Below are 26808 nucleotides of genomic sequence, written 5' to 3' on the forward strand. Positions count from 1 at the left end.
ATATAATCAGGTTTGTTCTTAAAGTTGTCTTCCTATTTGGGGTTCCTCCCACGTGTGGATTGATTGTTGTTAACATACATACAATAAAATTTACTCTTTGTTATATACAGTTCCAGGGTCTTTTGATAGTGCAAAGAGCCACAGATCTACAGTCATGATACAGAACAGTTCCATGATCCCAAAATCACCCTGCCCCCGACTCCTGGCAATCCCTGGTCTGTTTTCCATCTCAGTCAATAGCAGTGTTTTGGATCTGGCTCTTCCATTTAGCAAAGTGCATTTAAGATTCATCAATGTTGTGTGAGTACTATTCTATCATGTGGATATTGTACTTTATTCCTATGGCATGATTTGTGATCTTTGCCCATAAACCCATTGTTTACATTTGTAGAATTGTCCACTGGATTGATGCTTTTTGAGACCCTAAACTGTGACTTTTAAAGTATGCTTTTCGTCTTTTTCTTTTTTTAAGCACAGAGTTTATTTCACTTTATCTTATTTACTATGGTTCTTTCCTATGGTCATCAATCATTTTTACATTTTGAGGAGGGTTAGAGCCAATATTTAATTATTTTTGGTAAGATTGACAGGGAGAGTATGGATAATTGAAATCTTCACATAATCTACAAGCCTTGTAATAGCTACTTCTTCTTTGTCCGACTACTTAAAGGTGGCAAAATTGACTCATTTTAAGTTTTATATCCTTTCCCTTCCTTTACTTATCCTCTGGTAGAAGCACTAATGAGTCCTCAGGTGACCATAAAAATGGAAAGACACAGAAAAAGGGGAAGCACAGGCTGTGGGTAATCTACAAGGAGATAAAAAGCCTCTGAGTCACTGGGAATTGATTGCACTCTAGTAAAGTAGATCTGATTCGGGATTATGTATCTTTGACGTATTTTAGATTTCCATTTAATGCTTGGCACCTGTTGATCCAGTGGTAGACTTACAGTCTGTTCTAAAAGTCCAACTTAAAGAATACATTCCTACCCAGAAAATATCAGTTTCCTAGATCTAGTATCTCTTTTGTTCTCCACGTGCATTTCACTACAAAGCATGGCATTAATGTGCGGCCCTGGGAGAATCTTAACTGCACTAAAGCAGATATTTGTATATTACATCTATAGATAAGCATACATGGATAGTCTTCTGGAACTCTGTTAACTTCTAGAGATTTTCTATATTCATTTAAGTGCATCTCCTGGAAGAGGGGACCCTCATTTGAGTCCAATTTTCAAAACCACAAAGTAAACAAAATTAAGACCATCAACTAGAAAGATCATCTCCACAACTCTTCTGACACTGATTGCCATGGTTACCTTGAAAACCCTCAGATCCTGACTCTTTCAGTCTGAGAGGTCTTCATTCAGCCTCAAGAAGCATTCACTAGACTCTAAATGTCTTTCTTTCTCCCCCCAAGATTGATTGATTGATTGATTGATTGATTTGAGAGAGAGAAAGAGACAGTACCAGTGAAGGGAGGAGCAGAGACAGGAGAATCCCCAAGCAGACTCCACACTGAGCACAGAACCGGATGTGGAGCTCAGTCTCAGGACCCTGAGATCATGATCTGAGCTGAAATCAAGAGTCAGATGCTCAACTGACTGAGCCACCCAAGCACCGATAGATTATAAATTTCTTCAGAGAAAGTATCAAACCTTTTTCTTTCTGTGTCTCTAGGAACTAGCACAGATCCTGATATAAAATAAGTATTTGATAACTATTTCCTGAATGAATTCAATATTTCAGGCTACTGATAGGACTTTTTATATATGCATATAAGGAATCTGATTTGTTGTGAGATATATAATTTAATTAGTTTGCAGGAATTCATAAAGATTTGTCATCTGTCAATTAGCTAGTAAATCACCAAGTGCTAATAAATATATGTAGTATGTTTTTCTGTTACTTTTTAAATTTATATCATGTGTCTTCATTTCCTGAATCCTTGTGGCCTACATTGATGAGAAATGGTAATATATTTTCCCCTTTCTATTTCCCTCTGCCCAAGGGAGAGAAGGTTTGGCTAAATTTGAAAAGATCACTTCATAGTGTGAAATCATTAAAAAAAAAAATTTTTATTTTAATTTTATGGACTTCAGATACAATATCTAAAACTATGTCATTATGCAAATTTCTAGTTCTCTTGGTCTATAAATTATTACAGAGGATTCTGAAAAAAAAAAAAAACAAAACAAACACTGATAATTCAAGTGTTTGGTATTCAAAACAATATACTTGGGCTGAGTTGTGGAAGCCAGGTGTGACCTTATCCTTAACAAAGTGGTCACCAACAATCCTTATCAATCGTAATCTTTCTTTTCAGTCAAATAATGGCACCATTTAAAGGCAGTCCATCCCAGTTTTGGTATGTCAGTTCTGACTTCTGTTTCAGCATTAGCTGAAGGCTGAGCTCATAGGCATGGTTCAGTGAATCTTACTTAAGGTCGCTACACCCATTAAAACGCAGATAAATAGATAGATAGATAGATAGATAGATGATAGATAGATAGGTAGACAGAGATAGGAACTTAGATATATCAGTGTTTGCAAATTGGGATTCCAGAAGTTGAATTTGGGGTAAATTCCCAGGAGTGCATTTGGCTCACAGACACTGTATGTTTAGGCCACAGGCTATTACTTTAAAACAAAAACAAACAAAAAAAAAAGAGCCGATATTTAAAAATCAAGATATTTACACAGACTAAATTTACTAAATTTTTTTTTCCACATTTTTAAAGCTGGTAGAAATCACTGGTTCATGCTTAAAACTTTCCCCGTAAATCTCAAATGATTGCTTGAATTTAGGTTTAACTATACACTTTTTTTATTTTCTAAAAATCACTTTTAAAAAGCTAAGCTTGCAAATCTGCAGTATTACAAAATTTGGAACCATATTCTGTCTTTCACCTGTGAAAATGTTACTAGCAACCCACACATGTTCAACAAAACTGGCATTGAGCTGTTTTTCTGGAAAAAGTGATGGATTTATGGCACCCTGTCCGCACATTCTTGGCGAGAGCCCTTTTGACCACTGGCACGTATTTGTAAGACCGTCTACATTGGGGGTAGAGCCTGTGGTTATGGAACAGGTCCAAGTTAACTGGCCCACACAGGGGAGCCAACCCATGACCTTGACCCCATTACCACAGTGTTCTAACCAATTGAGCTAAATAATTGAGTAATTGTTTCTCAGCAATCTGATCAAATCAGCTGGCATATATTAAGAGTCTGTCTGTGGACAGGGTGAGAATGTCAGTGAACAAGGGAGCTTAAGATAATGGGAAAGTTATCAAGTCCTCACATTGGTTGGCATGTTGTATTTGGCCAAGCAGTCACTAAATTGGACTTTGTCATTAGAGCTAATTGCATTTCTGGGCAATTGGAACTCATAGAAACACTAAACTTTTATTGAGTAAGTTCCTTTTTAAGGATTCAGAATTTTGGGTAAATAATTCATAACATATGTACAAACAATTGGGGCGCATAGGAAGATGGAAAGAACTTTGTACTGAACTGAGGAGTTCAGGTCCCTGTTTGGTCTTGAGTACCCATGTGGCCTTAGGCAGTTCTCTTGGCTTTCTAAGTTTTGAATAGGACTGCATAATGTGATCCCAAAGAGTTTTCCAACCCTAAGAAACTTTCTAAAACTGTACAGTTTTTGAACCCATAAGAACACTTTGCATACAAATCCCTTTATAACTAAAAAATGCCGATGGAATATTTTTCACAGATAATTAAACAATATTTCAAAAGGACTTATTGAGCAAACTTATGTTTTAAATATAGTGCTGATGGCCTTAACCCAATATATAATATACATATTTCACATAGAAATCCAATATAAATCCAATAAATAAATACATACATAAACCATAGTTTCATATATTGTATAATCAGTTCTTAGTGGCATTTTATATTACAAAGCATTTATGGGTCACCTAGAAAATTTTTCTACCCTATCAAAAAATTATTATTTTCAATACAACATATTAATAAATTGCTTTGTGGTTATTACTTATTAATCTTCTGATTTTAGGTCCATTAATGTGGCTTTTGTTTGTTTATTTATTTATTTTTAGAGGGAGGAGCAGAGGGAGAGAGAGAATCTCAAGCAGACTCCCCACCCAGAGCAGAGCTGACATGGGGCTCGATCTCACAACTCCGAGATCATAACCTGAGCCAAAATCAAGATCAGATGCTTAACTGACTGAGCCACCCAAGTGCCCCGGGCCCTTTTAGAACTACCTCTGTTCTCCCTAACTTGGAAAATTTAGATTAAACATGTTAAGCTCAAGCTTACCAAATTCCTTACCAAACTGTGCATTTTTCTAGTTTTTCTTTCTCACTAATGCATTGAAGTATTATGTTTATAGAACTGAGGTAGTAGTTGGATTTCTTGTTCTTTTATCCAAACTGACTCTTCCATCCCTGGATTAACTGGATTCCTGAGTCTACAGAGCTCAGTAGATGGGTCGTAGAGAGTGTTAGGGTTGGTGTAAAATGAATGACAACAGCTTAGTCACACTTGAAATAATATATCGGCTTGAGTTTCCAAATAACCTTCCCAAATGAAAAACACAAATACTGTGGGTTTCTACAGAATCAAATATGACTGCAATGTTTATAAAAAGGATTAGTTATTGGAAGTCACTCAATATTAGGCAGCAAAGTTTAGAAATACCAAAACTGGGGAGACCAGAAGCATTAAATCCAAAGTCAAATACAGGTTCAGAGGCTCTGGGTGGACATCCCCAACCCCACCCATCATCCGATTGATGCTGCCAGTACACTGTGACCCATGATGAGACACCTCTGCTATCTGAGTGAGCACAGATTTGGCCAACAGTAGAGTTTCCAGTATCATTCCTTTTATATGATGGGATTCAAAATCGAGCTGATATTAAAAGTAGCTCCAGCTATAAGGAAACACCCTCAGGTTAATGTACTTGGTTGAATCATCTACATTTTTTTTAAAGATATACTCACCAAGAACTCCATCTAGAATGTTCTACCCAGAGGCTCACACCTCTGATTCATTTAATTATGTACTTTATATGGTATGCATTTAATTACCTACACACAAATTTCCTAGCATTGGTTTCTTTTATCATTCTGTCAGAACAGTCAGAGCCATTTTGAACTATGGAATAGGACTAGGAATCTTCAGGGAATTATTCATCTGTGGTATTGAAGAAAGGAAAAATTAGCCATTGGTACAGGAAAGGGAGGAATAAGAAAATATACTTATATAGCAGAATAGTAGTTTCACAGTCTAGTGGACAAGCAAATAAGAGCCTGATGCTTTGGACAGACTATAAATCAATTTCTGATTTCTTTGGTCAAATTGTAAATCATCACTGTGCTATGCTACTAGACATCTCCAGGGGAAAGCATACTTTTATGATTGTGTATTACTAGTAATAGGTTTTTATAAATTCCAAGTGATTAGAAAACCTTGTCAAAAACCAAGTTATTGCTGGTGATGTTGTTGTTGTTTAATCCTGGATAGATTTTCTGTAGGGATGTTATATTGTTGGAGAAAGAAATTATATCCATTTTATAAAACCAGGTCAAAATCCTATGGGAAATCTAGTCCTATGAAAAAAATTATTGTCTTTTGCCTGGTCCCCTCTGGATAAAGGAATGTCGTTGACTGCTGGATGGCCCTTGAGTGACTGTCACTTTGGCCGAGTTCCTTCAGTATAAAGTGCTCTGGGACGTGGAGGGAACCTAGGATGTTCACCATGCAGTTCAATGGATAAGCAGCAATTCTATCAAAAACAATAAATTATGCCTCATTTTGTAGTTGGCACCCTGTCTTATGTATGAGTCCCAAGATTTTAAATTCAAGAAGAGCTAAGGAAAGGGAGCTTTTGACATCTAAAGAATGAATGGAGACCCTTCCAGACAGCACAGGTTTGAAAAACTTCATGACTTGTGACTTTTGGGCCCTAGAAGAGTCAAAGTATTATGCAGACTTTCGCTTGAGACATTCAGTATAGATACTTTTTTTTTTTTTTTTTCCCTCTCAGCCTGATCATAGTTGAGAATCCATTCAGTTCTGTGGCCTCCTCTTCAGGGGCTTATTGAATAAGAAGGGATATTAGTTAACTTTAAATCTAACATAAAAATATTGAAATCTGATCCCTTGCCTTACAAACTAAGTTAAGGCTCAGATTTTTTAAATTGCCTCTTTTTCCAAAGGAAGTCTTTTATGAAAGAGCACAGATAGAGTTATCATTTGGAATTCTGTTAAGGACAGAACAAACTAATGACAAAGATGAGTAGTGTCAAAAATCTGGAAGACAAGGCAACTAGCTCATGCCTATCTTTATTTGAAGCCTAAGATCAAAGAGGCCATAATTTTGAAACTCTGAAATTAAAGGGCTAAGTATGAGATAGGCATGATGTTTTTTATAGATGACATCTTGCAGATTAATCATCTTTAATGACAGCTTTGCATTTGGAATTTCATTCTAGAATTCAGACTGGTGTTTTTGAACAAGGTATTTGTACAACATGACAGAACTGGCCATCAGGAGATAAAATCCTAAGGTGACTCAGTGGCCCCTTGGTGCTGGGATAGCCAAGTGTTCATTACCTTCACTAGGTGAATAAGTGACTGTCTGTCCACTGTTTGGTCTTGCTGTGGCTGTAGACATCCAGAGCTGTGGCTAGCTTATCGCTACCACACCTATGTTAAGCTAGTTTGGTGACTTCTGTGCCCATAGGGACAGTAGATTCTACTTTGGGAGCTTTATGGGAGGATAGCATGTTTGTTATAAGGGACCAAAATGGGTCCTTCTAAGATAGAAACCATGAAGAAAAGAGACAAATGGTATATCCCTGAAATCTCCACCTCATCTTTAATTGTGTTCAGCAATACTTGTTGGATTTTTACCATGTATCCATCACTAAGAATGAGAGTGGAGACCACTTGGACCAATTTATTTGGAACCTCAGCATCTACTAGATTTACAAAGTAAGTGCTCTGTAAGCATTTGCTGAATGAATACATATATGCGTACATAAGGGAAACAAGTAAAGAGTCTGTCTTGGGCCTTGAGGAGTTCACATGTAAGCAAGAGTTAAAATAGTGCCCTACCCCAAATCCAGGCGCTAACATCCACACAAGCCCTCCTCATCTCCGAACTCCTCCGTGAATCCACTCCCCTCTGCATCTTGGCTGAAGACGGATATGCTTATCCAAGTTCGTTTTGTTCAGTACAAATGTTACACACATCAACAAAACATCAAATATGAGTTCTAGTGAATTGAGACATCCCAGAAATTAACCCCCAGCAATTCTCCCTTATTCAAAATTGCTTTTTCTTCCTCAGAAAAAGAAGGAATAAAAGCCCAAAGTTAAGAGAGCTTCTACCTTTTAAGAACTAGTTTCAAACTTAGTATCATTTATTAAGAATCAATATAATAATTCTTTTCTATTGTTTAAGGCTCTCTTACCAGCTCTATTATGCATTAATTATTTTGCTTCTTTTGTATTTGCACAATAAATGCTTGACAAAAAAAGCCACATAATTTGAGATTTTTATGGCACAATGGAAAAGTTTCCCACCCCCAGGAAAAAAAATTCTGTGATGTTCTCATTGTCTTTTCAGGGAACATTTTATATATTAAAAAGCAGAAGAACATGAAATGAAAAAAAGAATAAAGCCCTAGTTGTACTTTCTGTGACATGCAGAAGGTTTAGAATATATAGAACATAAAAGAATATTACATGAGCTACAGAGGGATAGAGCTGTGTGTTCTTAATTTTAAATTTCAGATAAATATGATTTCAGCTTTGATCCTACATGGACTAATTCTTTTGTCACTCAACTAATTAATTCAGTATGCTAGAGAAAAGATGCTAATTTGGGCATCAAAGAAGTGATAATTTTTTTTTATTTGTTTAATCAGAGTTATAAAGATAACTTTTACTCCCATTAGACTGGGTCTGGAGCTCAATCATTTTATTCTTGTTTAGTGAAAATGGAATTCCAGTGAAAATATGCCCTGTTTCTCTTAACTTCTGAAGATGGAACAGTAATATCCAGATTCCCTTTAAAATGGTCCTTTGCGAAGTCACTGTACCAAAAAGAAGAAAAAAAAAAGATCAGCCATTTCTTAACATTGTCCTTTTGTTCTTTTCACATAATGAGTTAGGCACCATCATCTGTTCTCTTGATAATGGACTTTATAGAACATATACATAAGCTAATTTGTGCTATTAGAATAGAAGTTGTACTTGACATTCTATTTAGAGACTAGAGACGAGGTCTCCAGTTTCCATAGAACTTTTAATTAACCCCCCCTGGATTTAATTTCACTGACATGAGTCAGTTTTTCCCTTCCCAGGCAGTTTGCTAAAATGACCCCACTTGCCAGTGAATGAATCTCAGAGCTGTTTCCTATGAAGGGACATTTCCTTCTGCAGGATGGATCTGTGGTCATTGACAAGTGAGCCCTGGCAGATTGAGCACGGGAAGGCCATGGGTGTGGGGGAACCTCCCACAGTTGGTAGAGAAAAAGTTTACACATGGGGTGTGATTTGGTCTCAGAACACTCCCTTCCCAGGGCCCAGGGACAAAGGAGGTCGAGAAAAGGGGAAAAGGGGGGAGCTGTGAGCACACAGATGAAAAATCTAGATTCCAGCCATGTGCTGTCTGAGTCAGCATGAGATTTTTAAGGACGGGCCATCAGCTGTCTGTGGCTCAAGCCACCTTCAGAGATGCTGAGAGACCCACTCAAAAGTAATAACGATCAAAAGGAAGAAGCCCCATACTCAGTCGCTTTGAAATAAATAAACATTTAATAAAAAAGAAAAACCTTTCTAACTATTAAGAAAACATAAAAACGCAAAAAGATCTATTTCTTTAATGTTCCTGTTAAATATATTTCCCAGAAATCATAAGCATTTAGTCTGAATCACTAAGGCTCCTGCCTACAATGTCTTAAAGCCAGTGAGAATGTATGAAAGCAATTAATCACAGTTCACTGTGCTACTGAAGAGTATTTCTTCTTCTAGAAAGCAGAAGGATAGAATAACTTAAAACCCAGTGTGGTCGTGACAGTTAATAAGCTTTTTATAGTCCCTGTGTGGATCTGAAAATCATACCTTATTAGTATCTTTATCTTTCTTGCTCACTCCTTCACGCTTATTTTCGTTTAATTTTAATTTCTGGCCTCTTTTTCATATTTTTCCCCCTCTTTCTCCTAACAGAGTGCTGTTTTAATAATCTCTGAGTGGAGTTTTCATTTGCTACAGAAGTGCTCAGCAAACATATATGTCCAGGGGCTCCCAAATCCCTTAACTGATTCTTGCAAGTCAGTCTTCCAGATGCCCTTTTTACTTTGTTTGTTTGTTTGTTTGAAGATGGGTTATTGGTGATGTAACATTTTGCTTCACTTTGCTTTCTGGACCTGCTAGAATTACTTATAATATATTCAATACTTCCAAATCTATTGTGTTTCCTAGCTCCTTAGTCTGGGAAAGCAAATTAGCTCAAGGATTCCCAGCAGCTGAATTCAGAGCCAAAGAGCTGCTTAAGACTCTACCCAGCAGATGTTTTATCCACTTAGGCAGAAATCTTAGAATGTTATAGGACCTCCCTGCTTTTCAATCCTAAAAACAAATATCAACACATTTGAGATCTGAAGGTTCCCTGCTTTGGAATGAAGAGTCTCCATAACCACTAGTTTGGGAATCTCATCCTGGGAATGAACAACAACCCAGAGGCAAGTAGCTGTTAAAGGGTAGGTAGGAATATTGGTCTTAATGGAAGTAGTAAAGATATCAGTGGGATTAAACGTGTTTGTTGCTTTCATATAGCTTGTCTTCATCTTGGAAATATATAAACATACCCAAAATAAGTGTCCAAACAATATATCAGAAATTAACATTTTAATTAGAAATCATTTACAGAACCTCAACTGCTTGACCCACTTAGTTAACTAGAAAGATTTTTAATACTGAGTTTTTTTTCAGTTACTAAACCATCAACTCACACAGCCTCCCCTTGTGAACATATCCAATAAAGCAAAACCCTATTTCCCTTTGCATGCCATGGAGTGGCTTAAATTACAACCCTTCTGTTATGGAAAGCATACTGAGTTTGTAGCACTCCATCTCCCTCCTGAAAAATCACAGGCAGTAGCCTGGTAATCATGTATACTGTGGAAGGCTAAAAATAAAGTAAAATATTTTTTCTCAACATTAACAAAAAATACAAATCTGTTCATTATTCTATCAATAATATTAGCATAAAAATAGGCAATGCCCTAAGGTACCAAAAAATGGGGGAGACTCTCTAATTGGTCATTTTCATTGAATTTTTATCAGATCCATTAACTCTCAAGTACAATGGGAGCCATCTCAGATAAACAAGTAAAAGACCTTTGTGACATACATTTTAGAGAGAAGCAATAGCCAAAGTGCACAAAACCATATGAGATTCAATACATGGAAGTAGATTTCATCAGCATATGCATATGCTAATTCAGAACCCAACTTAGAATGCATCAGACAACAGAAACCTTTTATGGGTGAATTTCAAAATAAACTATGGAAAATATAGTCAAAGGCCTGTGAACTTCTCTGCCCCCATATTTTGCTTGAGCTATTTCAAAGTGTTTAATTTACAAAATGATAAGACAATATCATAGCTTATAAGTCAGTAAGCTACAGGGAGAATGAACCATTATCAAAGTCTAGAACATATTTTGACTGGAAATTGGTGCATTTTCTTTTTGTCGTTGTTTTTTGAAGTTGGTGCATGTTCATATCTGACATCATTCTGTAGATATTCAAGTGTAAAATTATTAGTAACAGAATCTTGTAGCCTTTCCAAATGCATCATTTTTTATATTTATTTTTTAAAGATTTTATTTATCCACCTGACAGAGAGAGAGAGATCACAAGTAGGCAGAGAAAGAGGGGGAAGCAGGCTCCCCACTGAGCAGAGAGCCCAATGCAGGGCTCGATCCCAGGACCTTGGGATCATGACCTGAGGCTTAACCCACTGAGCCACCCAGGCACCCCTCCAAATACATCCTTGACAACCAAAGATACTTCCAGATTGCAAAAGGAAGAAATACACTCTTTCACATTTGCAGCTCTCCTTGGATTCATAGCTCATCACTAATTTGAAACCAGAGTGTTAGAACTTTTGCCTTGCTGGACTTTTTAGTCCTCATAAACCACTCAAGATTGCTTTTATACAGCGTGTGCACTAAATGGAAGATGAGCAAATGCTAACAGCTGCATTAACAGCCCAGGGAGATCTAGGAGGAAAACCGTAGACAGGCAGTACTTAGCAGAATGAAGGAGTGAATTAAATGAGAGACTAGACATGAACAGAGGCAGGATGGAGTTGGATCGTTTGTCGAGGGACGTGAGAATCTGGGAAAGATCTGAAAGTCATCATTACCTAGAAAACCCAAGGAAAGCAATAGAAACAGAAGAAAAACAAATAGAATTTGCTAAGAAATTCGGGGATAATTACTAAGAATTATACCAAAATCTTTATCATTTGGAAAACACTAAGATGCTGGGAGCGTGTTTAGGTAATTATATTGAGGAGTTAGGTATTTACTTAACAATTGTTGGTGTAAACAGTTACATTCCATGTGAATAATCCATGTGAAGTGTCATGACAGCTCAGGAAATGAATGAATTATTGAATGAATGAATGAATGAATGAACCATTATTAAATTCTACTTCCCCAGATGGCCTTTAAGGACCTCCCGACCTAGTAAAAATTGCAACCAAAGAGGTCTGGTTTTGGTGTTTTTTTCTGTATAACCCTTTCTGAGGTTCTTTCCAATCTTGTGTAGTGTATTCCCTTCAATTTCTCAATTTGTACCAAGAAGTCCCATTTTAGGGATAGAAACCATTTCTCTTACACATGTTGCATCATGTTGCCTAATAAACGAGTTACGTGGGAACTCCTCCACTGTCCATTCATCAGCTCTCTAAGTGAACTCGTTTCCACTTCGAGCTGCTGCTTTTCTTGAGTCTCTTCCTATCTAAGGTCAGTCTCTCTGGAGGTTCTGTATATCCCTGCCCTCTTCTCTTATCAAGAACTTTGTTCTCCTCTATGAGTGTTCAAAACATTATTCACAATAGCCAAAAGGTGAGAACAGCCCAAAAAATCCACCAACAGAGGGATGGATAAACAAATATGGTATGTATGTAGAAGGGAATGTTATTCAGCCTTAAGAAAAAGAAATTCTAACATGTGCTATAGCATAGATGAAGCTTGAAGACATGATGCTAAGTGAAATAAGCCAGAGTAGATCCCTGGTAAATATTTTTTAAACAAATGTATGTATGGAAGAAGAAAGAAGGAGAGAAAGAAAGCTGGTTTTCCATAAAGCGGTTTCATGTACCTCTCTATAGAAATGAACAGGGACAGGTGTTTTAAGCAAACTTATAATTCATGAAAATCTAAATTTACATAAAGGGTATGTTGAAAGGTGATTTTTCCACTTTACAAAAAGATCCATCATAAGAGTCTTTAAACAGGCTTCCCAGGTACATGGAAAGTAAGATTTTGTTGATTCAAACCATATGTTTGCTCTGAATTCTTTAGGAAAATATCTTTTATATAAAGCAAGGTTGACCTACGAGCAATTTCCTCAAGGCACCTAGCCCAGAATGGCCAACTCTCAAATTTCCTAGGTAATAGATAATAGGAGGCTTGGAATGCAGGGGATATTTGAGACCCTAGAATGCAAAGCAGTAATTTCAGCCATTTAGAGTTCTTGTGACTTTTCTCACAAAAATAACTAATGGAGAGATGAATCAATGTATTTGAACCTTTCCCAAGTCCTCTTTCTCTATGTCCGTGAGAGTAAGAAAGGCTGGGAAGTGACCCCCAAACAGACTGACGTGGGAAGGGGAACCAGGCGTACACAGTTCACCTAATTGATGCTTTTCTCCCAGCTCCCCCCACCCTCCCACCACTGCTGCTACTACCACTGATAATTAAGTTGTCTGATTGCAAAATTGGAAAAAAGAATTCTGTGTGTTAATAAATAAAGGCAATTAACTTCTCTGGGTCTCAATTTCCTCATCTTAACAATGTGGGAGTCCTTTTGAAGATTATTGTTTTATAATTCTGTTCTTGAACCTACCCAAACTTTACAAAATAAGGTAAGTTATGACTGTTCTCTCTGTCTAATGAAATAAATTTCACAGCTATTTCTGCCTTCCTTCTTGGAAACTTTAATAAATGATCATGACGTTTAAATCAAAACATTTATATTGTTTGTGAAATTGGTTGATTTGACTATTATTGATGGTTCTTGCTAGGAAGAAAATGCTTTGCAGAATTTACTTACAACTAACCTTTATCAGACATATTCCTCTGTGATGAAAACACAATAAGCTGTTTTTGAACTGCAGCACAATTGAAGTATTTTAGCAGCAGAAAGAAAAAAAACAGTTCATTGGTTGTGGTAATAAAGATGAGGGTAGACTCAGGTATAGGTTAGTTTTGCCCTTCAAAAACAAGACCTTTCATCTTAGAAAATCCAAACCTTCAAATTTAGAAGAAATAATTGGGGACATAGAAGAAAAACATGCTTAATATCTATGGAATTTTTGGCAACACTTTTGCCCTCATCAACTTTCTGAAGCATTATTCTATCCTCACTTCCCAGAATTTTGATTTTTTTGGCCCAATTTTACTCTATCTGACTGTATATGACATTTTGAGGGAAAAAGTATTTCTTTAAGTGGTGTACAAAGATATTAATGTCTCACATAAAGAATTTTAGACTCGTCTACATGTGCCTGAAAAGCCAAAGAATGTACACAGGAAAACACACATTATTTATATGTCTCCTGCTTTGTAGGTTAAAGAGAGATCTTGACTGTGTCAGCAAATCTGAATTATATTTTGAAGTTAGTGATCTTTTATTTTGTCAGTATTTTTTCTCTTTCCTAGTCTATAAATAACACTAGGTCATTTCTTCAGTGGGAAAGAAGAATAGATTAGGAAAGAGAAGGGAGACTGGGGGTGAGGGAGGCTGAGGATGATGAAGTGCAAATTCATAGCTGATCACCAAAATCCCCAAATTAAACTGGATACAGCCAAAGAACTGCCGTAGAAGCAAAGGCAGATGGCCAGATGGCAATGGGAAGGAAAAAGAAAGTTCATGAGCAAAGATTTGCTCATTGAAATTGTAAACTGAAAAGTCTACAGCAGAATCAAAACTGGGAGGGGCTTCTGAGGAAAGCAGGAGGGGCTTCTGATAACAACAGAAATATGGGTATTAACAATGAGGTCTCCCATGTGGGATACCTAGGGCTGCCACATGACCAACAACCTCTGCTTTGGACTGAAGCACAATCCTAAAAGGACAAGTATTAATTCATCTTTATGAAATCTGAAGGAGACGGGAGTTTCAAGTTTATGAGCGAGGGCTTCATGTGAGGAGATTCCGACTCACTGTGTATGTTGAGAGGTTGGGGATGGGGATGGGGGGGTTAGGGATGAGCATGTCTCATCCTGCTCAGATGAGCAGCCTGAGCATGTCTAGGGTTCTCGGGCTGGGTAGATGGATGAATACATAGATAGATAGATACATGGATAGTTGCAGAGGTAAAATGACCAAGCTAAAGATAGACACACATAAGCAAACACAGAAGTAAAATTTGCAGCTATTTAATAAGAAACAAAGGATAAATGGGGTTTCCATAGTTTGACAAGAATCTTTAACTTAAGAATGTGCATAAATGAGTAACTTTTCCCTGGTTATTAACAGAGCATCAAGTTACTTTCCTTTTTCATGTGTGTTGATGCCAAGACCGTAGGGGATTGCTTCTGAAGAAAATATCTGTGAGAGAAAATGCCTGTTATTTGAGAATGTGTCCTAGTAATAACCACAGCTTTATTATTATTATTATTATTATTATTATTTCAAATATGCAGTTTTATTTTCCTAACAGTACTAAGGAAACACAATGCTCTTTTGAAGTATCATAATTGCAGGGAGCCCTAGTGCATTCTTGGTCTGAATGCAAACGGGTGCAGCCAATATGGAAAACAGCATGGAGGCTCTTCACAAAATTTAAAAATGGAACTACATTCAGATGGCCAACAGACACATAAAAAGATGCTCAGCATCACTGATAGTCAGGGAAATACAAGTCAAAACCATAATGTAGTATCATCTCATGCCTGTTGAATGGCTAAAATCAACAACACAAGAAACAACAGGTATTGGTGAGGACATGGAGAGGAAGGAACCATGTGCACCATGGAGAATGCAAACTGGTGTAGCCACTGTGGAAAACAGTACACAGATTCCCCAAAAAGTTAAAAATAGAACTACCCTAAGATCCAACAATTGCACTACTGGATATTTACCCAAAAAACACAAAAATACTAATTCAAAGGGACACGTGCACCCTGATGTTTATAGCAGCATTATCTATAATGGCCAAATTATGGAGAAAGCCCAAGTGTCTATCGACTGATGAATGGATAAAAAAGATGTCTCTCTCACACACACACCACACACACACACACACACACACACACACACACAATATGGAATAGTCCTCAGCCATAAAAAAAGAATGAAATCTTGCCATTTGCAACGATACAGATAGAGCTCGAGAGTATCATGCTAAGGAAGTAAGTCAGAGAAAGACAAGTACTATGTGATTGCACTCATGTGTGGAATTTAAGAAACAAAGCAAACACAGAGAAAAGAAAAAGGGGAAGGACATCCTAAGAAACAGACCCTTAACTATAGAGAACAAACTGAGGATTACCAGAGGGGAGGTGGGTGGAGGGATGGGTGAAATAGGTGGCAGGGGTTAAGGAGCGCACTTGCTGTGATGAGCCCTGGGTGATGTGTGGAAGTGCTGAATCACTAAATTCCACCCCTGAAAGTAATCTTACACTGTATGTTAACTAACTGGAATTTAATAAAAACTTTAAAAGAAAATGGAACTACCCTATGATCCAGCAATTCTACTTCTGGGTATACATCCCAAAGAAATTGAGCTCAGGATCCCACCCAGGGATCTCTGCTCCCATGCTCATTGCAGCAGTACTTACAATAGCCAAGATACGGAAACATTTTTTTTCTTCTTTTTTCTTCACAAATCTTTCCTCTTTAATTTTTTTTTTTTTTTTTTAATTTTCAGCGTAACAGTATTCACTGTTTTTGCACCACACCCAGTGCTCCATGCAATCCGTGCCCTCCGTACTACCCAGCACCTGGTTACCCCAACTCCCACCACCCCCCCGCCCCTTCAGACCCCTCAGATTGTTTTTCAGAGTCCATAGTCTCTCATGGTTCACCTCCCCTTCCAATTTACCCCACCCCCCTTCTCTCTAACATCCCTTGTCCTCCATGCTATTTGTTATGCTCCACAAATAAGTGAAACCATATGATGATTGACTCTCTCTGCTTGACTTATTTGATATGGGAACATTTTAATTGTCCATCAATAGATGAACTGATTAAGAAGATGCAGTGTGTGTGTGTGTATACATATATATATATATATATATGCACAGACATATACACATATATATGTATATATGCACAGACACATACCCATATATACATATACACTGTGGAATCTGAAAAAGACAAACTCAGAGAAACAGTAGAGTGGTGATTACCAAGGTTTGGGAAGAGGGGAAATTGAGGAGATTTGGGTCAAAGGGTAAAAACTTCCAGTTATGAGATTAACAAGTTTGGGATCTAATGTACAGCATGGTGATCATAGCTAAGAAAAATGTATCCTTTATTTGAATGTTACTGAGAATAGATCTGAAATGCTCTCACCACAAAAAAGAAATAGTGACTATGTGATGGGATGGAAGTCATAGCTATTATGGAGGGAATCATTTTACAACTTAGAAATGTATCAAAGCAGGGGCGCCTGGGTGGCTCAGTGGGTTAAGCCGCTGCCTTCGGCTCAGGTCATGATCTCAGGGTCCTGGGATCGAGTCCCGCATCGGGCTCTCTGCTCAGCAGGGAGCCTGCTTCCCTCTCTCTCTCTCTCTGGCTGCCTCTTTGTCTACTTGTGATTTCTCTCTGTCAAATTAATAAATAAAATCTTAAAAAAAAAAAAGAAATGTATCAAAGCCATAGTTGTACACATTACACTTATACAAGGTTACTTGCCCATCATATCTCAATAAAGCTGGAGGAAAAAAATATTGTATCATAATGGCCACTGTGCCCAATTAGCTACAAAGATGCCAAGCACCCAGGAGTGCTGAGAGCACAGGAACCCAAAGCTGATTTAGGAGGATGGGGCTACCTGCGGGAGTGAGTGTGGTGTGAAGGACACAGGGCACTATAGGAGACAACCCAATTTCTAATCTCATTCCTTCCCTGAACTTGTTGGGTGATCAAGGCCCAAAGTCTCATGTGCAGAATGGTGTGGCAAGCTAGATGTTTGGCGAGGTCTCTTGAATCACCATCCTTATCAAGTCCTGTGAGTTCAACTTCAAATGTCAATGCCACTTGCAGCTCCAGAGGGCTGTTTAGGAGTTCCGTCAGTTTTTAGTTAGGTATGAATGATGACCTTTCAGTTCTTTCATTTCTAGTGAGCCAGTGGTTTGAGATTTTTACTCTTCAACCACATGACTTTGTGCACGCTGCACAATCTATACCGCAGTGGAAAGATGGAAGGAAAGAAGGAAGCGAGGAAGAGGAGGGGAATTTAGTGACTATTATTTTTGCCCTTTCAGTCTCTTATTTTACTCCCATTTTATGCAAAATGATCTTGTACCCCTTAGAATAAAGACCTTCGGGTTGATGAGTTCAATTCATAAATATTTTCAATTTACCCCCGAAAGAACATGGCAATTGTTAACAGCCGTCTCCTCCTTCACGTGTTTCTAGATTCGGAAAGAAGAAAGATGACAGGGGTGGCAAGACTGAGCAGAAGGGCTCTCTGAAGCATGGAGCCCTGACGGGAGAAGAGCGGGAAAAAATGAAAGAACGTGAAAGGTGAGCAGAAATGCTGAGCTCCTTGTTTTGTTTGGGTCCATGACCTGTGCTTAATTGGGTTGTTGCATCCATCAACTGGACAAATTTTATTTTAAGAAGCATAGAGTTTGATAAAGAAGGAAAGGTACCTGATGTAAAAAGGAACCTGCCTTTCTAGGGAATTTTTATTATATTTGGAAAAGAAATTAGCTTTAGATTTTTATTATATCAGCACTTATAATTCCAAAATATACTACTCCAGTTTTGACTCTATCAGTGTATATTTTCCCTATGGTTTAAACGATGAGGTTTTTTTGTTGTTTTTTTTTTTAAACAAAAAGGTCATTTTGATATTGATGTTTAGAACTATCAAATTTCCCATAGTCTGTTCCTAATTTCTGTCAAGCTGTTGTATGCCTTCTTAATTTTATTCTGCTAAATCCATTGGGGGGGGGGTGTAATTTGAGAAGTACATGTCCTTCATTTTTAAAAAAGCCAGTGTCTTTTATTAGCCTATCAGCAAGTTGCAAAGTGTGTCGCCCATCTGTTAAAGGGCTGGTTTCGTTTACTGAAATAATGACAGTTTTCAAGGGCTGAATTCTTCTGTTTGAGGAGCTCCGTGTTCCATTTGGACAAGAGGCCCTTCACTTATCTTTGAGGTTAACTCTGGCACTTACTCCAGGTCGACGTGTAAATGTCTCGTTTTGAAACATGTAATTGAATATTCATTTTTCTCCTGAAAGTTCTTCACCTTCACAACGAAATGGAACTTGGAGAAAGACTGAGATTGTGACAAAACTAGCATATAATTTTAAGTACTTGATTCTGACTTCACCATGCATGAAGTCACATTTGTCCAACTTGTCACTTGCTCATTAGTGACAATAGTCCTTGTAGTTTTTGGACTCCATTCTTGCACTCATTTTAATACTCTAGTAATGTGTACTAAGAAAATCATACTCATTCACTCTGTTTTCTAGAAAAGAACAGGCTGAGTATCTACTGTTAAACTTTGATTCTCGTCTTACAGTCTTTTCTGATCCAGAAGGCTAACTTTATCCATAGCAAGGCAAGAAACCCTATTTAGTTCTTTCTCCCTTTAAAGAGGTTGATAAGAATTCAGTTCCAGGGTCAGAGGAGCAGTTAAAAGGAAATCAAGGGATTGATATTGTTGACTATTCATCTGACAGAGCTGCCTCCGAAACAGGGAAGATGATTCTCCACCATAGCCCATGATTCAGTGATCCTGTAATGTAAAATATAATTCAGGCAAAGATTTTAATGCATATATTGGCAAACACATCAATGTGCTGAGTCCACATTATAGATCCTGCTCCCCTGACCTCACTTACAGAGGTACCACATCCTTGCCTCGTCTTCAGGAACCTGGGATGTTTGCTAGAAGGCAGACTTCACTTTTTTTTGTAGCTCACTACTTGCTTGGGGTTGGGAGGCTTTACTCTTAGTAGCTAGGGAACTGTGGGCCTGCTAGAAAATTGATAACCCATAAAATAAGGTGGGTTGTCTTTAAGCAAGAGTTCATTTCCTTTCTGGTGTTGCCTTAAGGAAGCAGGTGCCTGAGGGAGTTTTGTTCTTAAAAGCAGGGCTATAAATTCACCTCAGCTGGCTATATAGGCATCAGGTCCAATTTTCTTAAAATATGTCTGGTCCGCATATTGAAAGAACTGTACTATTAGCCTCCACTTAGGCCACTTCCCACACATGGACACATAAAACACATCTGAGATGGGTCTCTCAGAGACAACAGTGTCTCAATCATGTGAGAGGGGAAGAAACTGGAGGAGTTGATTTTATGGTTGGGTGCTATAGAATTAATGATCAAGAGCATTTCAGCAGCTCACGAGTGGAGGGCCACAGAGGGTAGAGGTGGAGGCTCAACATTTGGCATTCCTCTCAACCCTAGAGTCCTATTTCTTGACTCTCCATCATCTGTAGGAAACCAACTCACAACTCTGAAAGAACTCAGTGAGTGTATTGCTCTTCATGATGTGGCCATGGAAAAAATTAGAATAAAAAAAGAAACAGTTATAAATTATCAGCTTGTGAGAAGAATTTGGGGAGCTGGTTGTTAAACCACTGGTAGCTTGACATTGGTCACCCACCATAGAAATTGGCAAATGCAACAAGTTGGGTTTGTTTTTTCAAAAACAAACCCAACTTGTTGCCGTTAATCAACATACCACAGAGGGTTTACACCAACTCTATTTAGTGTATAATCAGGAAGAAATGATCTAAAATTTAAAGGCAAAATAAGAAAGATTCATCCAAATCATCCAGACCACCAGCATCAAAATGAGTCACGTGGAGAGCTTGTTAAAAATTAAAAACCTTGGGTCCCACAACAGATTTGCAGAATCAGAATTTTGCGATTTGGAACCCAGAAATCTGTATTTAATAGGCAAGCCCCTAATTCTGCAGTATCCTAAAGTCTAAGAACCTTGACCTGAAGAAGATTTGGTTGGAATATTAAACTATGAAAAATGACACACAGAGTTTTTTTTCCCAAGAGGTTTGGATAAGCCAGTTTAAAAATACTGTCATTTTTCTCATGTGCCTTTTCTGAAGCATCCTACCTCACTGGCATACTTATTTTGCCAACAAGAGAAAAACCCTTGCCAGTGCTTACTCATCTAAGAGAATTTGGACTGCTTACCCAGTACCACCCAGGAACACAAAACTTAGGAACACAGTAAGTTCATTAAGAAAATTTTGGAGACATAAAAAACATAAAGAAAACTAACATGATCATGCATAATTCCATAACAATTATTAATATTCTTATGATATTTTTACTATGTATATATTTTCTTTGAAACTTAATACCCATGCTGCATATATAATGTCTCATTTTTTCCCATGACATTATATCATGAGCATTTCCCATTGTCAAAAAAGTTTTGAAAATATGCCATTTAGATGACTGTCTAATATTCTGTGAGATCAATATACCATTACTTATTTATCGTCTATTGTCAAACATTTAGTCTGTTTCCATTTTTCACTCTTCCAAATAATACTTTGATAAGCATCCAGATATAAAAGTCCTTATGGATGATTTCTTAAATCATATAGTTCCTTTTTCAAGGTTCAATTCCTTGTAACTATTTTACCCAAGGATTAATTTAAACTCAACTCTAAATTTTAGAATTATATAATCCCTCTTCATTCCTCTCATTATCTGTTGTATGATTTCCTTGTCTCATTTTAATGTACTTACATATTTAATTCTAGGTAAGGAATTATTTTGGTGCTGTATATGAATAATCTGTTCATGGCTATAGATATGAAAAGGTAAAAAGAGGTAGACTGAATTATAAGATTAAATTGGAGGAATTTGGAGTCTAGAACAGTGGCTCTCAGGAAGGGACAACTTTGCTCCCAGAGAAGCATTTGGCTGTATCTGGAGACATCTTTGATTGTCACAACTTTGAAGGAGGAACAGGCATGGGAAAGGAATGGCCAGGTGCTAGGTAGAGGCCAGAAATGCAGCGACACCATCTACAATGCACAAGATAGTCCTGGCCCCTGATAATGAGTCATCTCGCTCAAACCATCAATAGTGTGTAGGCTGAAAGACTCCTGTTCTAACCTCTGGACTTCACCACAAGTAAGGGTACTCTCCTGGACGTGAGAAGCCCCTTGTCTCATGATATCTTGTGGACAACACAGAGAAATGTATATCAGATGGCGTAGCTCTAGAAGGATTATTGGTTATTCAAGAAACTGTACCCGAAGCTTGCTAATGAATAGTCCATCAATATAAACTTGCAAGAAAAAAGGTTTTCTTCAAAATGTGTTTTTAACTCGGGACTGCTGAGCACAGAGTGCTGTTGATCAGATTGTGAATGCCAAAAAGCTACAGGGGTTGATAATGTGTTGATGACAGAATCATCTGGAACAATGGACTGAATCAAACATAAAGAAACTTAATGGGAATAAACGTCAAGTCTTGATTTTAGGTCCAAAACTGAACTGTACAAACACAGGATGTGGAAGGTTTGACTTAATACCAAATATATGAAAAAATTGCCTGATGGTTTTAGTTGAGGGTAAGTTTAGCATGAGTCAACATGAGGATGTGTCTGCCAAAAACTTAATCCAGTCCTAGGCTACATTACTGGAAATTCATGTGCAAAATGAAGGAAGAAACAAAAATTTCTGCTTCACACTACTCGGATCATGCTTGGAATATCCCATTGCCTCTCTCACATACACAGAATAGCAGCCACTAAATCATGTCTTCTGAAAAATGTTGAAGGACCTGGAAATGCATAGTCTGCAGAGGTAAGATTTAGTCGATTTCACATGATCAAAGAACTTTCACATAAAAGAGGAATCAAATGCATTTTATACCATCTATTCTCTCTCACTTTCTCTCTTCTTACTCATTTATTTTCTTGAAGATGCTAATGGGGAGTCATTTTAAGAGAGGTAGCCTTCAGCTTCATAGAAGGGAAAGCATTCTAACAATTAAAGTGTCATTAGAGTGAGTTTGTTGAGACTGAAAAATGTCTAATAAGGAGCTGATGATTACAATGAGAAAGGATTAGTGGATCAGGAAAGTATTGGACTAGATCAGAATTTCATCGCCTTCGGTCACTGATATATTACCTTCATTGTCTTACTTATATTTATATATTCGGGTAGGCAAAATATTATATAGATGCAAAGCCACATAAGTTAGTGGGATTATCTACATTTACCCACATACCACATAAAATCGTGTTGTGTGTCACTAGTGCTCCATTTGTCCTTAGGTGATCTCTATGATTTTTCCCAGATCTCAAGGTCTAAGAAATAAATATATTCAAGTATAGAAACATTTACGTTGACCTGCTTGGAGAGGCCTTTCTTGAACTTGCCATAGCATTGGTTCATGCAGTGTATGCACTATTCTTATCTGGGTGGAGAAGCCCAAGTTTCTTGCTCAAAATTGCATGCAAGGCTTTTCCTAATCTCATATTTGATTTCCTGAGCTGAGCATGTGTCCTCTCCTGACACAAGTCAAACAGCCCATTGCAGGAAAGCCCTGTTTTAAATAAACTCATCATTTTGTTCATGCTTCAGTGAAATTGGCCATAATAAAGCGTTAGTTCCAAATGCCTATATCTATTGCTAGAAGGATGAATCCAATATTATATTCAAAGATTATTTCCCCTAGAATTTTTTAATCAAGCTAAATTAAATTAACATTTTCCAAACATTCTGATTATATAAATTAGTATGGTGAGCTGAAAGCAAGAGATTGTCTTAACAAATCAGCAAATGTATTTTTGCTGTTTAATTCTAAGACTCTAGCTCATGTGCGTAACCGTCTCTGAAGTGTGAAGTTAACCAGATTCTTGTACCTACGATGAACCTAACTGTATGCCTGTTGTACTCGTATCGTTAATAACCTTCTCAGAAGTCAGGTGGAGATTGGTTAAAGAAAAATACGTGTCCCCCTCATTTATTTAGGGCAGTTGTCCTGGGGAAAACGTCTCCATGGACACCAGAAGGCTGTCTGCCATAAAAGTCCTGTATTACTGACCCTGAAATGAAATTTTGCTACAAGACACTTCTTCCTAAAATGGCGGTGGGTGGGTGTGGTTCAGTGACACCCCAGTTTGTGCCTTAAGATCTCGTTTTACTCTTAGGCCATGCCAGAGTTTATTCTGCAATGGAGCTCATTTGCAGTGTGAATGAAACGTTTTTGTAGATCTTACTAGAATCTTAGCAGGATAAAGGAGATGAGGGGCAAAGAGGCAGCTTCCCCAGCTACAGGACTGAAAAGCATGAAAACATATGGCTCTTGTTTTCGACCACTGGACTGCGCGGAATGCCGAAGTGAGAGTGAGGCTGAGATTTAGGCAAGCTGATCGGTTTCAGCGTCTGACTTGAGGGTTCTTCGTTTTCTTTGCTTCAGGAAGCCTTCCAAGAGCTGCAGAGGCTTCTCCCTTGCCTTATCAGCCGAGCTGCTTGTGGCCTGTTCCCTTAGTTTAAATCAATACATGTGTTTTTGATATTTGGCAAACCAAGATTTAATTATGCAGCTGCAAGTTCCCCACATAAACGAAATTCATCTCAGAGAAATAAAAACATTCAGAAACCATTTATAGTTTCAGAATACAAGTGGGTGAAAATCTATTCCCAACCTCTCAGCATTTTATTTAATTATGGGAGATTTTTATGTTCCTGGAAATTGAAATGAAAACCAGAATAAGGCTAGAGTTTGTCCAGCATGTGTTCATCCTGAGAAATGAAGATGCTTACTGTAGCCTAAGAAGGGAAAGGGGAGTAGGTTCTGAATTAATATTTTAGCCGTACCCTACGTAAATAGGGCATTCCCAAAGACATAGAACAACAAATGAATTGATGGGATTGTCATTATCCTATCCTAAAAAGAGTGCATATTTTATTAAGGAGCCAGAAGGTTGTTTTCTTTAATTTGCCAAGAGACTCTCTATAATTAATTATTTACTGAACTTAAACTTTGGCACTATTTAAACTGTTGAAAACACCCATGTTTTGGCATGATTACATACAAATGATTAATTCAGCATGGTTTTACTCCTCACTGAATATCCCTGTCTTTTGCAGTAGAATTTGCTGGGTCCTGTGGTGTGGGCAAAATAAAATGTTGGAATGGTTCCCGGTCTTAATAGTCCCAATTTATTATTACCACTGAACCCTCGTCAGATCATGGACTGGATTAGATCCCAGTTTTTCAAAATGCCCCAATTTATGGCTCCCTTAGAATCCTGATAAAAATGTGTATTTGAATGAAGGCTTCGGTTGGCTAAAAAGAGATCCAGTTAATTACTTTTAGAATCTTATTAGATCATCAGAGCATGGAAGTTACGAAAAATACTACTAGAAGGTTGCTTCCCAGGACAAAGTCATGTTCTCATTTTAGGCCGACAGAAAGAAGCTGTCAGATTTTTGTTTTTCATAGTCCTAATCATCTCAGTGAATGAAAAGAAATTTGCTGTATCCCAGTAATTACTAGTATTGTTTGTGTTAGGGTAAGGATCATCTCTCTTCCTCGAATAAGAATTAAAAACAGAGAGGTGGCGGGGAGCGGGGAAAGGCACACCTACCACCCTCATTCAGGTTCCATCTTTCCAAAGTTGCCTTTTATTTAGAGGAACGAGGGAGTACGACCCAGGGGAGCTGCAGGTGCCTTTAATATCCATACATTTATTTGATCTTTGTAACACTCATCTTCACAGAATTGTTGTGGTCACCGGCAAAATTTGGCACATTACTGTATTCTGATAGACAAGAGATAGGAACACCTACATCCTGATGCCATGCCAGCATTTTTTATGAGCCAAAATCCTTTTATGGAATTTGAATCAATGTTAGAAGTGCTGTATTAGCAACTACTTGTCAGCTGAGCCGGATTAATACGTAAAATGAATCACTTGACTGGCGTGCTTTCCAAGAGTCGTTTAGACCAACTTGTAAGATTAAAGTACACCAGCTCTTTAAAAAGGTGTTTTAAAAGGATACTCTTATATTCAAACACCCTGGAGTGACATATTATATTATTGCATTCAGTTGCGGTGCCGTTGAAATACTTTCAGACAAGGAATTATACTAACCTCCCCACAGTGATTCCATAGAAATGTTTAGAATGCCTATCTGATAAACACTTGGAAAGGAGCTCTAAATCCTGTTGATCTGGATGTTTGGCTTTAATATACACATAAAAATATATTCAACATAATAAAAAAAACCTGGTAATTCACTGGATTTATGCCAATCAGAGATGTAGATATGTTTGATTCAATGGAGCTTACACACCATGGTCGCAGAGCTCGAGGAGAGCATTTTCTAGGAGGGGTTTGGTGAGTGTAACTGAGTGGAAGGCCATTTGGGGGCTAGAACTTAGGGTCCCATTTCCATCCTATCAGTTTCACAGAGGCTTTGCAGAACTCACTTTGAAGATGGATTCTTAAACTCCCTCTTTTTATCACCATGAAAGGAAATGGCAATAATGATACTTCAAGGCCTCAGTGTTATGTGTTTTGTTTGGACAGAATTCTTTTTAATTGCTTCGTTTTCTCAAAGGAAAACAATTGAATAAATAGGAGTTAAGTGAATCCAGACTATTTACCGTGGGTCCATTTGGGGCCAGACAGTGTACAAGTAGAGTTAATTCTCTAAAAGTGCTGTGAAAAATGTGGACAAATTAAACTCATAAATCAAACAGCATTTTCCAGAATTTCTGAAGTATCTCATCTTTATTCCTTATTTTGACATACGCTATGTTGTATCCTGCTTTGGAAAGCATCCATGACAACACAGTGACTCTGGAGCCCAAGATCAGTTATTGTTCACATAAGCTGGCAAACTGTCCATGTAGAAAAGATATTCAACCTGTTATCTTCCAGAATCTGCTTCCCCCCCTCACATTTTTTATGTAGAAATCCTAACATAGGCCCGTGATTTACAAACACTAAACTGTAAACATGCTTTTTCTAAATTTCCTGAGAAATTTGGTTTGATTGGTTGGTTGGTTTTTGTTTTTATGACAGAGGGTTTCAACAGGGAGTGATTTTTTCCCCCCCAGGGGCAACTGACAATATCTGAAGGCATTTTAGTTGTTACCCTAGCAGGGAGGTGCCACTGGAATTTGGCGGGTAGAAAACAAGGGTGTTTTCTCGCCTTCCTACAATGCACAGGACAGCCCCCGACAATAAAGAATTTCAGTCAGAAATGTCAGCTGTGCCCCAGTTGAGAAACCATGTTTTAGATCAACAGATAATTAGATAATCTAGTTGTATAGATACAGATAGAAATATGGTGTAGATACTCAGTGTATCTGT

The 26808-nt window shown here is 37.7% G+C and overlaps 1 protein-coding gene across 3 annotated transcripts in view; it reads left to right on the plus strand.

Annotated features, from left to right (window-relative positions):
* The window catches only part of PARD3B (par-3 family cell polarity regulator beta), a 1046368-nt gene that overhangs the window by 817643 nt on the left and 201917 nt on the right, over positions 1-26808 (plus strand). For all 3 annotated transcript variants that reach the window (XM_004764207.3, XM_004764208.3, XM_004764213.3), the window contains one exon: positions 17888-17995. In XM_004764207.3, coding sequence (XP_004764264.1) covers positions 17888-17995 — 108 coding nt within the window. The remainder of the gene's footprint in view (positions 1-17887; positions 17996-26808) is intronic.

The sequence above is a fragment of the Mustela putorius genome, unplaced genomic scaffold, assembly GCF_011764305.1.
Source record: "Mustela putorius furo isolate JIRA1106 unplaced genomic scaffold, ASM1176430v1.1 tig00000275_pilon_pilon_pilon, whole genome shotgun sequence".
NCBI lineage: Eukaryota > Metazoa > Chordata > Mammalia > Carnivora > Mustelidae > Mustela > Mustela putorius.